This window comes from Mustela putorius, unplaced genomic scaffold, assembly GCF_011764305.1.
Source record: "Mustela putorius furo isolate JIRA1106 unplaced genomic scaffold, ASM1176430v1.1 tig00003896_pilon_pilon_pilon, whole genome shotgun sequence".
NCBI classification, from domain to species: domain Eukaryota; kingdom Metazoa; phylum Chordata; class Mammalia; order Carnivora; family Mustelidae; genus Mustela; species Mustela putorius.
In genome coordinates this window covers 15,033,521-15,051,466 of record NW_025422045.1, presented here as the reverse complement: position 1 = coordinate 15,051,466, position 17,946 = coordinate 15,033,521, and the positions used below count along the sequence as shown (strand labels likewise).

Below are 17,946 nucleotides of genomic sequence, written 5' to 3'. Positions count from 1 at the left end.
TGATATCAATTGCTTTTCCCAATTTATGTTATCATAAAAATTACCAGTAAATATCAGTGACTAATAGCAACCTCCTTTTTCTTTCTTAATCATATTACTTGTTGGTTCATGGTTGGTTCTATATTTCTCTTTCATTCTTGGATCCACGACAAAATAAAATTACTATTTTCATTACATAGGAAAAGGAGCTATGGCATATTTGCATAATGGTTGTTATAGGTTTTCTTTAAAAATGAGACATTTATGGGACACCTGCGTGGTTTAGTTGGTTAAGCATCTTCCTTCAGCTCAGGTCATGATCCCAGGATCCTGAGATCAAGTCCCACATGAGGCTCTTTGCTCAGTAGGGAGCCTGCCTCTCCCTCTGCCTGCTTCTCCCTCCCCCTGCTTATGCGCTCATGCTTGCTCTGACAAAAAATAAATAAAATAAAATCTTTTAAAAGAAGGGTATATTTAAATTTGTCATACATTACATTGGACAAACCAAGTTACATTGGCTAGTGTAACATTTGTGAGACATGGATATATAATCCTTTTACTGGAAGGACAGTGAATCACTTGAAACAGTAACTCTGTTTACTATTGTGGCCATTCTTGTTTGAATTTGATTTTAATTGGAATGCTTTCAATTTTATTATTATAGAATGTTTTAGCCACTTATTTCTGGTACAGAGATTCTTTACCAAGTAGAGAAATTTTCTTCTATCTCTGATTTATTATGAAGTCTATCAAAAATGGGTGTTCAATTTTATCTATGACTTTTTTCTACCATTAGTAAGATGTTCCTATATTTTTCTATCAATCAATGATTTTAAAAAGTTATGTTTATATGTTATATTCACATATGATGTAAATGATGTAATATTGAATATCTTTTAAAGTACTAACCTCTATTTGATCATATTTTATTATTTGGAAATACTCTACTCAAGATATATGTTAATATTCGATTTAAAATCTTCATAGCTCCAATTATTATACCAAAGGTATAATAAATGAATAAATATTATACCAAAGGTATAATAAATGAAAAATATTATACCAAGAGTATAATAAATGAATAAACAAAATTTACATAATGATCCCCAAGTTTTTGAGAAAACTTGGGGATCATTATGTAAATTTTGTTTATTCATAAAATGTTGATGCTATACTATGGAGCCATTAAAAGGCATTAGCAAAGTACTTAAATTCAAGGGAAATTTCCATAAATGTCTTTCTTATTTAAAGAATTTTACTCATAGTTAAAGAATGCATCTCAGTGTTTGTGATTGTGGTGAGCTTGTGGTGGGACAAGCAAATTGAAGTTAAGATGATAAATAGTCTGAAACAAAAGAAGAGAGTCTTTAATATGCTTAAGTGCACAGGCTCCTAATCTTTGTGTTAACCTACATTCCATAGTCTTTTCTCTAAGAATGGAAAGAAGTCTCATTGCCAGAATCACAACTTTTTTTTTTTTTTTTTTTTTTTTTTTTTTTTTTTTTTTTATCATGATGAGGGATCAGGAGCCTGGCAGAGGACAAAGCAAAAGCTGGCACCTTGCACCCCCTCTCCACCTGCTCCCCTCAGCAATGTGTGTGACATTCCTCAGGCACCTCTGACTGACTCACTTATGACTGCCATAAGTGAGAAACAAATAGTTAACTTGCAGAAATCACAATCCTACAAGACAGGAGTCTCCCTTGGTTTACAAATGTCCTAGAGATCTACAAACAAAGAATTTACCTTATCAATAGCACAATTTCCAGAGGCAAATAACTCAGTTCCTCAAGCCCTAAATAAAGTTAAATTTCTTCTAAACCCAAGTCTCACTAACAAAGATGCTTGATAGCAGAAATGTGAATGGCTTGCCAAAAGACAACATTGATCAAGCAGCAAGGCCTCCAGTATCCCAGCACCTTGTAGGCCCTCTTTAGCATATGAAAGTTCCATTGAAACCTCCCTTCCCCTCACCTTCCCCTAATGGCAGGGTACATAACCTGCCATCTCTCACAACCCCAACCAAGGGCAGCAGCTCTTCCTGCCCATGGGTTCTGTCCCCATGCTTTAATAAACCACCATTTTGCACCAAAGATGTCTCAAGAATTATTTCTTGGTCATCGGCTCTGGACCTCAGCCCACCGAACCTCATCTAGGTTCTAGAACTTCATCAATCAGAGAGAAGATTACTTCTATCATAGTTAAACAGAAAACTAATACCTGCCCAGATAATTTTATGTGTTTGTATTTCTCTTGTTTCTCCAAATAAAAAATTGTGTGAATTAAAGTAGGAAACGTGTTTGAATTTGAAACAAATTACAGCATGCTGAGTGAGGAAATGGGGCCATTGTTTTATAAATTCGCTCTCTAGAGAGCCACTCCCCAAAGATGATCCTCACAGAAAATAAAAGGGCTTCCTATTTCAGTTGTTCATTTTTATTCTGTGTAGATCATGAGACTATGATTCTCTTTTCAACTGTCAAGTTTCCTGTTGCTTTGTCAGTTTATTTAAGCAAGAGAAGTATAAGAGGGCAAGCCTGAAGAGGCCCATGACTGGTTTTGTAATTTTCTTCTCCTAAAAGGGTCTGCAGTTCTGTGAATCCCCACAGCAGTGCATGGAACACTATTATATTTGTTCTTTTTCTGAGATCTGAGACTAGAGTTTTCACTGTGATATAGAAGATGGTGTTCAACCATACAGATTTCTATGATACCCATCTTGTATCTGCAGGTAATGTAAAGCTCACATGACTCCAAGCCCCTCTTTGTCCCCCTTCCACCATTCCTAGTTTTATATTCCACCAGTTAACACAAGAATTATGAAAATATTTTTTTCTTCAGGATCAAAGCCAGGCATTTTTTTAGAGCTTATAAGCAAATCTATTAGAACTCTTAAAGTAGTTTGCTAGTTCCCCATTTGTATTGCTCTGTGTAGGAGTTGGGATCTATAGGTAGAGAAAATTCCAGTAAGTGAATGTATTTCCAGTAAGTCAAAGTTTCCTTCAGTGAAACTCAAGTGATATATTGCCTATTGCCCTGCTAATTTCTGTTATTTTTAGAGGATAAGAAAGAAGGAAATTTTATTCATGTTTTGCAGAATTTAAGGATCAGCCTCTTTGAGCACAGTGAACTTTGCCATAGCTTTATGAATGATACATATTTAACTTTAATGTCTAGTAAGTAATTTGTCTTTTCTAAGCCTTGTTTAATGATGTTTTCTACTATGCAACATTCTACTTTCAAGATATCTGTATTTTTTCTATTCTGTATTTTTAAATTTTGGTACTCACATTCCTGTCCTTATTTCAATCTGCAAAATCTTTTCTATATGTTAAAGATGAGGATTTTTATGAATATATTTAAGGTTTATTTCCTTTAGAGGGACATCTAGGTGACTCAGTGGGTTAAACACCTGCCCTTGACTCAGGTCATGATCCCAGTGTTCTGGGATCCAGCCCTGAATCAGGCTCCCTGCTCAGCGGGGGGCCTTCTTCTCCCTCTGTCTCTCTGCCTGACATGCTGCCTGCCTGTGCGCTCTCTTTCTCCGACAAATAAATAAGTAAAATATTTTTAAATTTCCTTTTAAAGAAAGACAGTGTTTTGCACATCAGTTTTTCAACTTGAAAATATTTGTAAAAATACGTCCTCTCTCATTCCATAAATATGTGTAATATGTATATATATATATGTGTGTGTCCATATATAAAATGAAATATATTTAACTTTCAAACATATTCAGTTACACTGGACAAAGAGATTACAAAAAGAGAAGGTAAATACAAAGTTGGGGAAGGAGGCAAGAGAAAGAACTTGATTGACTAGAAAGCTAAATTCCAGGCAGTTGTTTTATGAAATCTGGAGAAGATGTAATCACATGTGAATAAATTATAGATATGGAAAGAATTGCAAAATATTCACACATACACACACACACATGCATGCATGTACTCAGAAAAAAGCCAAATGAAACAAAGAAAAATAGGTAAACACTGAGATGTTTAGAGACATTTCCACACATACATAAAGAAATAGTAGAAATAATGAAGAAAAACACAAAGAGGGAAAACCCAAAGTTGATGGCAGAAGTATTAGGTGATTATTGAGGGTTTACATGGGCTGCAATTTTGTAACACTGTGCTACATACTAAATCCAGGGCATCAGTCTGGGTTCTTACCTGTGATTACTTTGGAATTTAAATGAAATTACTGTTTTAGAAAAATTCTTCCTAAGTATGAGTCTGTTACTTTTCAAATTTCAAAGTTTTTTTTTAAGAAAAACCTTAAAAGTACATAATTCCTTTAAAGACTATGAATATATGTGAATTCATGATTAAGACTTTAGTACTATGGATTAATTTATTTTTCTTCTTTATTTGCTCTTAATTTCCAAACTGTCCTATTTTATAGTTTATTTTTGCCAACTTTATTGAGGTAAAATTGACAAATAAAAATTTTATGTATTAAGGGTACAATGATATGATTTGATATGCATCATAAAATGATGGCCACAGTCAAACTAATTAACCAAACTAATTATCCATCACCTCTTGTAGTACTTTTACTTTGCTTCAGTTACAAGATAAGTAAGTTCTAAGATCTCATGTACAGCATGGTAGCAATAGTTAATAATAATAATGTGTATAATTGAAATCTGCTATGTCCTCACAGCATTATTTACAGTTTAACATGCAACTATCTATGCAATTCCAAACCCAAACCAAACCAAAGCAAAATATATAATCTTTTCATTTTATTTATAGATAGATGTAATTTTTTGCAAATTAGTGGTTTTCAAACTTGATGATTTCAGGACCCCTCTAAATCTTAAAACTCATCAAATACCCCAAAGTGGTTTTGTTCATATGAGTTATAGCTATTCATATTTACCATTTAGAAATTAAAACAAAAAATAAAGTTTGTACTAAATTCCTTTTAAAGTGGCAATAATAAAGTAATCAGATTACCATAAATGTCAATTCAAAGATAATTGCTTTTGTCAACATAACAAAAATTTATGGAGATTGTTGTGTTTTTAAATATTTTAATAAATTTCTATAATGTTTACTTAAGAGAAAACAGTAGGATGTTGTTTGGTTTGAGTCACCAAACATTTGTTGTGAGATCAAACATTTTGGCAGGAGATTACCCATCATGCAGTCTAGAAAACTCCATTCAGTAATCAAGAAAAAGTAAGAGTGAATAAAGCAAATGATATCTTAGCATTATTATGAAATTACTTTTGACCTGAATGCCCTGAAACATCTTCAGAGATCATCAGGAGTTCCTGACCATACTATGAAAACCACTATTTTCTAGACATAACTTTTGAGTCTTTGTTCTTTCGACATAAAACACCTGAGAGTTGAAGACGTACCCTCCTTACCAATCATACAGCATTGAAGAACCTCACTGAATACTGTCCTTACTCGCTCATATTTAAATTAATGATGATGATAACACTGATTGTTAGACAACCAACTTAAAGAAAGTATCCTTGATAGTATTTGTTATTAGAGCAGAAATTTTTAAAATTGCATTTCCTTCCTATAGGAAGAATTGTGAATAGGAAACATACCATTTTCTTGGGCTGTCTTTGTTGACAAAAATTCAATGATTGTGATCTCTTTGACATTCTGTGCAGCATCCTAAGTACTGAAATGCATGAACATTTTTTAAAAAAACCCATATACATGTAATATTTTTTAAAGACTTTATTTATTTATTTGACAGACAGAGATCACAAGCATGTAGAGAAGCAGGCAGAGAGATTGGAAGGTAAGCAGGCTCCCCACTGAGCAGAGAGCCTGATGCGGGGCTCAATCCCAGAACCCTGGGAACATGACCTGAGCCAAAGGCAGAGGCTTTAACCCACTGAGCCACCCAGGCGTCCCTACATGTAATATTTTTAAGAGTATATTTTTACTATTTTTACTGAAGGGAGCAATTGATATTTAAAAACTTTCTTTTTCAGATCTAATACTTTTATTTTTTTATTATGCTCAATTAGCCAAAAGATACTACATCATTAGTTTTTGTGTAGTGTTCAATGATTCATCAGTTGTATATAATACCCAGTGCTCATCACATCATGTACCCTCCTTGATGTACCACCTCCCTTCCATTACCCTAAGTTTCTTTCCCAGAGTCCAAAGTCTCTCATGGTTTGTCTCCCTCTCTGATTTCTTCCCATTCAGTTTTCCCTCCTTTCTTCTGCGGTCCTCTGCAGTATTCCTTATGTTCCACATATGAGTGAAACCATATGATAATTGTCTTTCTCTGTATGAATTATTTCACTTAGCATAATCCCCTCCAGTCCCATCCATGTCGGTGTAAATGATGGGTATTCATCCTTTCTGGTGGCAGAGTAATATTCCATTGTATATATGGACCACATCCTCTTTTTTTTTTTTTAATTTTTTATAAACATATATTTTTATCCCCAGGGGTACAGGCCTGTGAATCGCCAGGTTTACACACTTCACAGCACTCACCAAAGCACATACCCTCTCCAATGTCCATAACCCCACCCCCCTTCTCCCAATCCCCCTCCCCCCAGCAAGCCTCATTTGTTTTATGAGATTAAGAGTCACTTATGGTTTATCTCCCTCCCAATCCCATCTTGTTTCATTTATTCTTCTCCTACCCCCTTAAACCCCCATGTTGCATCATCACTTCCTCATATCGGGGAGATCATATGATAGTTGTCTTTCTCTGATTGACTTATTTCGCTAAGCATGATACGTTCTAGTTCCATCCACGTTGTCACAAATGGCAAGATTTCCTTTCTTTTGATGGCTGCATAATATTCCATTGTGTATATATACCACATCTTCTTGATCCATTCATCTGTTGATGGGCATCTAGGTTCTTTCCATAGTTTGGCTATTGTGGACATTGCTGCTATAAACATTCGGGTGCACGTGCCCCTTCAGATCACTACGTTTGTATCTTTAGGGTAAATACCCAGTAGTGTAATTGCTGGGTCATAGGGTAGTTCTATTTTCAACATTTTGAGGAACCTCCATGCTGTTTTCCAGAGTGGTTGCACCAGCTTGCATTCACACCAACAGTGTAGGAGGATTCCCCTTTCTCCGCATCCTCGACAGCATCTGTCATTTCCTGACTTGTTGATTTTAGCCATTCTGACTGGTGTGAGGTGATATCTCATTGTGGTTTTGATTTGTATTTCCCTGATGCCGAGTGATATGGAGCACTTTTTCATGTGTCTGTTGGCCATCTGGATGTCTTCTTTGCAGAAATGTCTGTTCATGTCCTCTGCTCATCTCTTGATTGGATTATTTGTTCTTTGGGTATTGAGTTTGCTAAGTTCTTTATAGATTTTGGACACTAGCCCTTTATCTGATATGTCGTTTGCAAATATCTTCTCCTATTCTGTCAGTTGTCTTTTGATTTTTTTAACTGTTTCCTTTGCTGTGCAAAAGCTTTTGATCTTGATGAAATCCCAATAGTTCATTTTTGCCCTTGCTTCCCTTGCCTTTGGCATTGTTCCTAGGAAGATGTTGCTGCAGCTGAGGTCAAAGAGTTTGCTGCCTGTGTTCTCCTCAAGGATTTTGATGGCTTCCTTTCTCACATTAAGGTCCTTCATCCATTTTGAGTCTATTTTTGTGTGTGGTGTAAAGAAATTGGACCACATCTTCTTTATCCATTCATCTGTAGAAGGACAACTTGGCTCCTTCCAGTTTGGCTATTGTGGACATTGCTGCTATGAACATGGGGTGCTGGTGCCCCTTCTTTTTACATATGTATCTTTGGGGTAATTATGTAATAGTGCAATTACTGGGTTGTAGTGTAGCTCTATTTTTAACATTTAAGGAACTTCCATACTGTTTTCCAGAGTGGCTATAACAGTTTGCATTTCCGCCAACAGTGTAAGAGGGTACCCTTTTCCCCACATCCATGTCAGCAACTTTTTGCTTCCTGTCTGTTAATTTTTTAATTTTTATTTTAATGTTGACTTATAATCTATTCTAAAATAAATATGAGTATTGTCCATAACCTAACAATAAAATTATTTATTAATTAATAAAACATTAATTGTATTACATATAGTACTTAACAAATTGGATATTGTCTTCAAATCCACTTGACATTTTTCTCTCACAAATAGAACAAAGATTATAGAATATTATTATCTTAATATCTTCATATGTTAAAAATGCTGAGTTATCTCTTAGCTGTATTAATTCAGTCTGTATTCATTAACTGCTTGACCAAACTTTGTAGATCTCTGAATATAGAATTGCTTATTGTCAATACCAAAAGTTTTGATTGTAACGCACAGGATGACAGGCAAGTATCTGTTCATTTTATATTTGTTATATCTAGAATAGGACTACGAATAGTTAAAAATGATTAAGATATATGAGTTATAATATTATTTTATTGAAATGCAGAGTGGTGTAATCATAATCAATATATTTGCCTTAATAAGTAATACTAAAAGGCCGTTTATCTTATGGAAATTTGTTGTTTCTACAGCATTACAAACAAATGAATATTCAAACACAAATAATTGCTCTAGCTCTGTGAGTGAATTCATTCTTTTGGGCTTCTCTTATACCTGTGAAATTCAGGTTTTCCTCTTTTCAATCTTCTCTGGGACTTATATTCTGACACTAACTGGAAATCTGTGCATTATCTGTGCTGTGAGATGGAACCATCGACTTCAAACTCCAATGTACATCCTGTTGGCCAATTTTTCTTTCCTGGAGATCTGGTTTATCACCTCCATTGTCCCTAATATGCTAGCCAACTTACTCTCTGAGACCAGCACCATCTCCTTCTATGGCTGCTTCCTCCAATCCTACTTCTTCTTCTCCATGGGTGCCACTGAGACCTTCTTCTTGTCTGCCATGGCCTTTGACAGATACCTTGCTATCTGCAGGCCCCTGCACTACCCCACTGTCATGACTATTCAGCGCTGCATCAGAATAGGAGCTGGGTGCTGGATGTGTGGCTTCCTATACTTCCTCTTGCCTATGAACCTCATCTTTCAACTCCCATTTTGTTGTTCCAAGAAGATTGATCACTTCCTGTGTGACCCAGATATCCTTATAAAACTGTCCTGTGTGCCAGCTCACGCCACTGAGATCATCTGTGCCATCTACAACTCAGTAATCATTTTCTCCACCTTCCTTTTTATTACCAGCACCTATATCCTGGTGATTAGAGCTGTGCTGAGGGTCCCCTCAGTAGAAGGTCAGCATAAGGCCTTCTCCACATGTGGCTCCCATCTGGCTGTGGTGTCCCTGTTCTATGGCTCTATCATGGTCATATATGTAAGCCCAACAGCAGGCAATCCAGCTGAGATACAGAAGATTCTGAGTTTGTCCTATTCTGTTTTAACTCCTCTTTTCAACCCCTTGATCTATAGTTTCCGAAATAAGGAGATGAAAGTAGCTCTGAGAAAATTATTCAGGATTGTGAGATTTAGTCAGAGGTATGGAAGAAATCTTTGAAGTACTTTTGTTCACAACTAAAAAAATGTATGTGAATAAATAATTAAAAGCTTGATATTCAGTTGTATAAATGGAATTAAAAATTTTTGGGTTGAGGAACATTCATTGTAATAGAATGTTTATAAACTGTATCCATCTCTTCATTTTTATTATTATGGAAAATTATTAATAGTAAAATCCTTCAAATTCAAATAAAAATTTTAAAAAAATCACTAATCTTTCTGATCCTTAGATTTAATACTAGTTAAAATTTTGCTGCTAAATCACACACACATGCTACATGCAGTCAATCTGACCTTTATTTTACCTTTATTGATAAAATTTTCTCAAATGAGTCAAAAGTTATGTATGCTGAATTTAGATGATGAACATTTGTCATGTGTCTATTAGCCATTTGTATGTCTTCTTTGGAGAAGTGTCTGTTCATATCTTCTGCCCATTTTTTGATGGGCATATATATACATATATATATATTTTTTTTTTGATTATCTGTTTTGTGTGTGTTGAGTGGAGGAGTTCTTTATAGATCTTGGATATCAGCCCTTTGTTTGTAATGTCATTTGCGAATATCTTTTCCCATTCCATGGGTTGCCTCTTTGTTTTGTTGACTGTTTCCTTTGCTGTGCAGAAGTTTTTGATCTTGATAAAGTCCCAAAAGTTCATTTTTTGCTTTGTTTCCTTTGCCTTTGGAAACATATCTTGAAAGAATTTGCTGTGGCCATTGTCAAAGTGGTTATGCCTAAGCTCTCGTCTAGGATTTTGATAGATTCCTGCCTCACATTGAGGTATTTTATCCATTTTTTAAAGATTTTATTTATTTATTTGACAGACAGAGATCACAAGTAGGCAGAGAGGCAGGCAGAGAGAGAGATATGGAAGCCGGCTCCCTGCTGAGCAGAAAGCCCAATGTGGGACTGGATCCCAGGACCCTAGGATCATGACCTGAGCCAAAGGCAGAGGCTTTATCCCACTGAGCCACTCAGGCACCCTATTTTATCCATTTAAATTTAATATTTGTATATGGTAAAAGAGGATGGTTGAGTTTCATTCTTCTACACATAGCTGTCCAATTTTCCCAGAAAAATTGATTGAAGAGATGGTTTTTTTTCCACTGTATATTTTTTCCTGCTTTGTCGAAGATTATTTGACCATAGAGTTTCAGGTCCATACCTGGGCTCTATATTCTGTTCCATTGGTCTATGTGTCTGTTTTTTTGCCAGTACCATGCTGTCTTGGTGATCACAGCTTTGTAGTAAAGCTTGAAATGAGATTTTTTGTTTTTTCTTTTTCAACATTTCATTAACAATTTTGGATCTTCTCTGATTCCATACAAATTTTAGGATTGTTTGTTCCAGCTCTTTGAAAATGTCAGTGGAATTTTGATCAGGCTGGCATTGAAAGTATAAGTTTCTCTAAGCAGTATAGACATTTTAACAATGTCTATTCTTCCAATCCATGAGCATGGAAAGCTCTTCCATCTTTTTGTGTCTTCTTCAATTTATTTCACGAGTGTTCTGTAGTTCTTCAAGTACAGATCCTTCACCTCTTTGGTTAGGTTTCTTCCCAAGTATCTTATGGCTCTTGGTGTGATAGTAAATGGAATCTACTCTCTAATATCCCTTTCTATATTTTCATTGTTATTGTATGAGAAAGCATTGATTGATTTTTAAAGCATTGATTTTTAATCCTGCCACATTACTTCATTTCTGGATGAGTTCTAGTAGTTTGGGGATAGAGTCTTTCTCAGACCACAATGCTTTGAAACTGGAACTCAACCACAAGAAAAAAGTTTGGAAGGAATTCAAATAATTGGAAGTTAAAAACCACCCTGCTTATGAATGTTTGGATCAACCAGGAAATCAATGAGAATGAAAATACTTTGGTCCAAAACTTAAGGGATATGGCAAAGGCAGTCTTAAGGTAGAAATACATAGCAATCTAACCCTCCCTCAAAAAAAAAAAAAAAATTAAAAATTCAGAATAAACCAGCTCTCTTTACACCTTTAATAACTGGAGAATCAACAACAAATTAAGCCAACCCCACACACAAGAAGGGAAATAATCAAGATTAGAGCAGAGATCAATGAGACAGAGACAAGAGGTACAGTAGAACACATCAATGAACTAGAAGCTGGCTTTTTGAAAGAATCAATAAGATCAATAAACCATTGACCAAACCAATCCAAAAGAAAAGAGATAGGACCCAAATTAATAAAATTATGAATGAAAAGGGAGACATCAAAACTAATGTCAAGGAAATAGAAACAGTCATCAGAAATTATTATCAACACTTATATGCCAGTAAATTGAGAAACCTAGATGAAATGAATGCATTCCTGGAAACCTATAACTTTCAAAACTGAATCAGGAAGAAATTGACAACCTGAATAGATCAATATCCAATAACAAAATTGAAGTAGTGATCATAAAACCTCCCAAAAACAAGAACCCAGGACCTGATGGATTCCCTGGGGAATTCTACCAAACATTCAAAGAAGAGATAATATCTATTCTCCTGAAGCTGTTTCAAAAAATAGAAACAGAAGGAAAACTTCCAGACTCTTTTTATGAAACCAGCATTACCCTGATCCCCAAACCAGGCAAAGACCTCACCAAAAATAAGAATTCAGACTAATATCCCAGATGAATATGGATGCCAAGATTCTTAACAAGATACTCGCTAATAGGATCCAACAGTACATTAGAAAGATTATCCACCATGACCAGGTAGGATTTCTCCATGGGATGCAAGGGTGGTTCAACATTTGCAAATCAATCAGTGTGATAGAACAAATCAATAAGAGAAGTGTGAAGAACCACATGGTCCTCTCAATTGATGCAGAAAAAACATTTGACAAGATACAGCATCCATTCCTGATTAAAACGATTCAAAGTATAGGGATAGAGGAAACATTCCTGAACTTCATAAAATCTATCTGTGAAAAACCCTCAGCAAATATCATCCTCCATGGGGAAATACTGACAGCCTCCCCTTTAAGATCTGGAACATGACAAGGATGTCTACTCTCGCCACTCTTGTTCAACATAGCACTAGAAGTCCTAGCAACAGCAATCAGACAATAAAAAGAAATAAAAGGTATTCAGATTGGCAAAAAAGAAATCAAACTCTCTGTCTTTGTAGATGACATGATACTTTATATATATGCTGAATTTAGAAAACAACATTTAAGTGTTAATTCTTGTGTCAATACTAAAAACAGGACAAGATATAGTCTTATGAAAGGTGATTCCTCATTGATCATAATTACATGTCTTCCCACTGTCTCACCAGGTTTTAGTGAAACTACTCTGAATATTTAGATCCAGATGGTTGCCAATGCAATTGCCAATGCAATTTTTCCTTTATATATTTACTTCTAAGAATTTATTTTTCAAAGATTTTGTTGATTCATTTGACAGAAATCACAGGTAGGCAGGGAGGCAAGCAGAGAGAGAGGGGGAAGCAGGCTCCCTACTAAGCAGAGAACCCGATGTGGGGGCTCTATCCCAGGACCCTGGGATCATGACCTGAGCCAAAGATAGAGGTTTTAACCCCCTGAGCCACCCAGGCACCCTCTAAGAATTGTTTTTGAAAAGAGCTTTATTTAGGATGAACCATGCTTTTCCTTTTCCTGATATGCCCATTTTTGCCTACTGTAAGTTAGGGTGTAATGACTAGTAGCTGTCAGGTACTGCTATAGTTGCTGGAATTACTAGATATACCTTTACTCACAGTCTCAAGAACACTATATCACGTACTCTCAACTAGAATTTTCCTTTTCCTACAAAGAAAGCCTGTATGCAGTAACTCTCCCTTCTCTCAAATTCTTGCAACCACTGTCCATTTTACTTACCTAATCTGGACATCATATAAATGAAATCCTACAATATGTGGCATTTTGTGACTGGCTTCTTTCTTTCCCTTCAAATAATGTTTATAAGGTTCATTTATGTCACAGCATGTATCTACTTTGTTTCTTTTCTTGGCTGTATGGCATTCTATCTTTTGGATATAAAGCATTTTCCTTATCTATTCAACAGTTGGACATTTGAGTAGTTTCTGTTTTGTGCCTATTATTAGTAATGCTGCTGTGAACAGTCATGATCTTTATTTGAACCTTTTTCACTTCCATAGGGCATATCCCTGTGAGTAGAACTGTTGGATCATAAGTTAACTGTAAATTGAACATTTTGAGGAACTGTCAGACTATTTTCCAAAGAGACTACAACATTTTTATATCATACTCACAATGTACATAATGTGGATTTCAACTTTCTCTGTATTTTCACCAATATTTGTTATTTTTTTGCTTTTTTGACTTGAGTCATCCTGGTAGGTGTGAAATGTTCTCTTTTCATTTTCATTAACATTTCCCTTAATGTTACTGGCCTTTGTTTCATGTGCTCATTTTGGCCATTTGTTTGTCTTCTTTCAGGAAATATATATTCAAATCCTTTGAGCACTACTTTGTGTTGTCTTTTTATTGTTGAATTGTAGAAAGTATTATTAACATATTTTAGACATAAGTCCCTTACCAGATATGTAATCTGCAATTACTTTCTCCTAATCTGTAAACTTTTTACTTTCTTGAATATATCCTTTGAAGTTTTGACTTTTTTTGTAGTTTTTAAATATATATATATGTATGTATATATACATATATATATATATTTTAGATTTTTAAAAAAATTATTTGACAGACTGAGATGACGAGTAGGCAGAGAAGCAGGCAGAGAGAGAGAGGAAGAGAAGCAGGCTCCCTGCTGAGCAGAGAGCCTTATGCAGGGCTTGATCCCAGGGCCTTGAGATCATGACCTGAGCCGAAGGCAGAGGCTCAACCCACTGAGCCACCGAGGCGCCCTGTAAATATATTTTTAAATTTATTTTTACTTGAATTCAAGTTAGTTTTGCAGTTCTTGTTGATTGGTAAACTTGGTCTTGGCTGGATGTTCTTGCTGATTTTCTGGGGGAGGGGCCTGTTGCATTGATTCTCAAATGTCTTTGCCTAAGGTGGAATTGCACTGCCCTTGCTAGGGGCCAGGCTAAGTAATCTGCTCAGGTTTGCTCTCAGTAGCTTTTGTTTCCTGAAATCTTTCCACCCAGCTTTAGAGCATGGAAATGAAAATGACAGCCTCCCTATCTCTGGCCCCAGAGGACCCGAGAGTTTGGGTCGCCACTGGTCAGTGAGCCCTCAGAATAAAGCAGTCACTCCTATCTCTCTGGTCTTTGGCTGCACTCTGTGTGATCAAGCCTTGTATCTCTGGCACATGGCCCCATTTGGAGTCTTGGTACCCACCAGATTCCTGCAGTGCACTCCCACACCACTCCTTCTGGGGAGGAAAGGGAGTCTCCAATCTCCCTGGACCTGATGCTTATTAAGTCCCTGCTCAAAGAGCAGTGGCCTCACTGTGTCACGGATCACAGTTTATGGCATCCCTGAGTTGAGATGCCACTCTTCAGCTCACTCTTTGAAGCCAGTATCTCTGCTCCAATACCTGGAAGCTCTGCCACGTTCAGGCACCCCTGGCCTTTCTGTGACCTTGAGGATTCTGAGACCATACTGTCCTAGCTAGGGTTTCACCACCTGCTCAGCCACCAGAATGATGTCATCAGTGGAGCAGACTTCTAAAAGTTCTGATTTTGTGCTCCTCTGCTCTATCACCTCCTCCCCCTCCCCTGCAATCTATCTAATACTGCTGGAGATTTCTCAACATTTCCCAGAGCAGGCAAAAAGAGCCTCTTTAGAAAGAAACACAACAGCAAAGCACACATAGCACACATCAGAGACATTTGCTGAAGTGCCACTTCCTGGACACTATATGATCTCTTCTTTATACGGCCACTATTCTCAGGATCAGAAAACATAACAGGTTTTTCTAAAACAGAGAGGAATTCAGAGACTTAGACAAAATGCTGAAATGGAAACTTTCATCCCGAATGAAATAGTAAGATAAGGTCATGGCCAGAGATCTCAGTGAAACAGATATGCTGGATGGAGAATTTAAAGCAACAATCATAAGGATACTCACTGGGCTTGAGAAAAAAATTGTAAGAGTTATGGGAGGGCCTTACTGTAGAGACAAAAATAATTAAGAAACAGGAATAAAAAGTGGAAAAAATGAGATTGGAAACAGGCTTGATGCAATGAACACAAGGCTGGAAGAAGCAGAGGAATGAATAAATGATATCACTTCTATATAAAGTACAAAAGAATGGACAATAATAAAGCTGAACAAAAGAGAGAAAGAATTATAGAACACAAAAACAGACTTAGGGAATACATCCATCAAATACAGTAACATTTGTATTCTAGGAGTCTCAGAGGAAGAAGAGGGAGGAAAGGGGGCAGAAAAATTATTTGAAGAAATAATAGCTTGAAACTTCCCTAATCTGGGAAAGGAAACAGACTTCCAGATTTAGGAGGCACAGGAGCTCCATCAAAGTTAGCAAAAGCAGGCCAACACCAAGACATGTTGTTAAATTTGAAAAATACAGTGATAAAAACATCTTAAAACCAGTGAGACAAAAGAAGTCCCTAACTTACAAGAGAAGACCCATAAAGCTAGCTGGAGATTTCTCAACAGAAACTTGGCAAGCCAGAAGAATGTGGCATGACATTTTCAAGGTGCTGAATGGGAAAAATATGTAGTCAAGAATACTCTATCCAGCAAGACCATCATTCTGTCATTCAGAAAAGGAGAGATAAGTAATATTCCAAACAAACAAAAAACTAAAGGAGTTCATGACCACCAAGCCACCCCTGTAAAAATTATTAATGGGAACTCTTCAAGTGGAAAGGAAAGATCAAAGTCACAAAGACCAGGAAGAAACAGAAAATCTCCAGAAACAGTAACAGAACAATAAAATGGAACTAAATACATTTCTACCAATAATTAATGGGACTAAATGTTCTAATCAAAAATGTAATAAAAAAATAAGGTCCATCTATGTGGTGCCTTTAAAAAACTAATTTTAGATGTAAAGACACCTACAGAAGGAACGTGAGGTGATGAAGAAATTTTTGTAATGTGAATGGATATCAAAAGAAAGCAGGAGTAGCAATACTAATATCAGACAACCGAGACTTTAAATCAAAGACTGCATATATGGCATGAAGAAGGGCAATGTATCATAATAAAGGGGACTATCCCAAAAGAGGATCTATCAATACTAAATATTTATGCCTCAACATGGGTGCACCCAAATATATAAAACAATTAAGAACAAACATAAAGGAACTCACTGGTAATAACACAATAATATGCAGAAACTTTAATACCCATCTTCTATCAGTGGACAGATCATCTAAGCAGAAAATCAATAAGGCAACAATGGCTTTGAATGACACACTGGACCAACAGACTTAACAGATACATATTTAGAAGATTTCGTCCTATAGCAGCAAAATATACATTCTTTCAAATGCATATGGGATATTCTACAAAAGAGCACATGCTAGGTCATAAGGCAGATCTCATTAAGTACAAAAGTATTGAGATAATATCATGCATATATTCAGACCACAACAGTATGAATCTTGAAGTCAACTAAAAGAAAAATATTCGGAAAGACCACAAATACATGTAAGTTAGATAACATACTACTAGGCCCAAGATGGCAGTGGGGTAAGAGATACGATTTTGGTCTGGTCCCAGGAATTTGGCTAAATAACTATCAAACCATTCTGAACACCTGAAAAATCAAATGGAGAGCAAAGAAAAGAATGGCAGCAAATCTATGAACAGAAGAGCGAGGTCTTTCTGGAAGGTAGGATATGCAGAAAAGTGAATCTGAGGTGATATATGGGAAGATAGGTTGCAGGGGAGAGGGAGGAGGTGATAGAGCAGAGGAGCACAAAAGTTTAGGATGATTTGATAGTTATTTAGTTGTGTTTGTGGGAGGAGCTGAGCCTAGGATCCTTATACTCCTCCACCATCTTCTCTCCCTGCAGTTCTTTATATGTTTTTCAGTATCAACCCCTTATCAGATATATGATTTGCAAATATCTTCTCTCCTTCAGTATTTTTATGTATGGTATAAGAAGGTGGTCCAGTTTCATTTGCATGTAGCTGTCCAGTTTTCCCAATACCATTTATTGAAGAGACTGTCTTGTTTCCATTGTACATTCTTTTCCTTTGTCAAAGATTAATTGACCACATAAGTGTGAGTTTATTCCCAGATTCTCTATTTTGTGCTATTGGTCTATATGTCTATTTCTGTGCCAGTATCATACTGTTTTGATTACTACAGCTTTATAGTATATCTTTAAATCTGGGATTGTGATACCTCCAGTCTTTTTTTTTTTTAATATTTTATTTTTTATAAACATATACTTTTATCCCCAGGAGTACAGGTCTGTGAATCGCCAGGTTTACACACTTCACAGCACTCACCAAAGCACATACCCTCCCCAATGTCCATAATCCCACCCCCTTCTCCCAACCCCCCTCCCCCCAGCAACCCTCAGTTTGTTTTGTGAGATTAAGA

General features: G+C 36.1%; 1 protein-coding gene across 1 annotated transcript; it reads left to right on the top strand.

Annotated features, from left to right (window-relative positions):
- Window positions 1–2,661: 2,661 nt before the first annotated feature.
- Window positions 2,662–15,413, top strand: LOC101691611 (olfactory receptor 11H6-like). Its single transcript, XM_004782247.3, has 3 exons — window positions 2,662–2,710; window positions 8,479–9,422; window positions 15,357–15,413. Exons 1-3 carry the CDS (start codon window positions 2,662–2,664, stop codon window positions 15,411–15,413), a joined length of 1,050 nt encoding a protein of 349 aa, XP_004782304.3.
- Window positions 15,414–17,946: the final 2,533 nt, after the last annotated feature.

Bases quoted from the DNA above. Each gene is read 5' to 3' on its own strand.
- LOC101691611 (XM_004782247.3), top strand. From the start codon at position 2,662: ATGGTGTTCAACCATACAGATTTCTATGATACCCATCTTGTATCTGCA. The intron at 2,711-8,478 runs GTAATGTAAAGC...TTGTTTCTACAG, and splicing joins TACCCATCTTGTATCTGCAG to CATTACAAACAAATGAATAT. The intron at 9,423-15,356 runs GTGAGATTTAGT...AGAGGAATTCAG, and splicing joins TGAGAAAATTATTCAGGATT to AGACTTAGACAAAATGCTGA.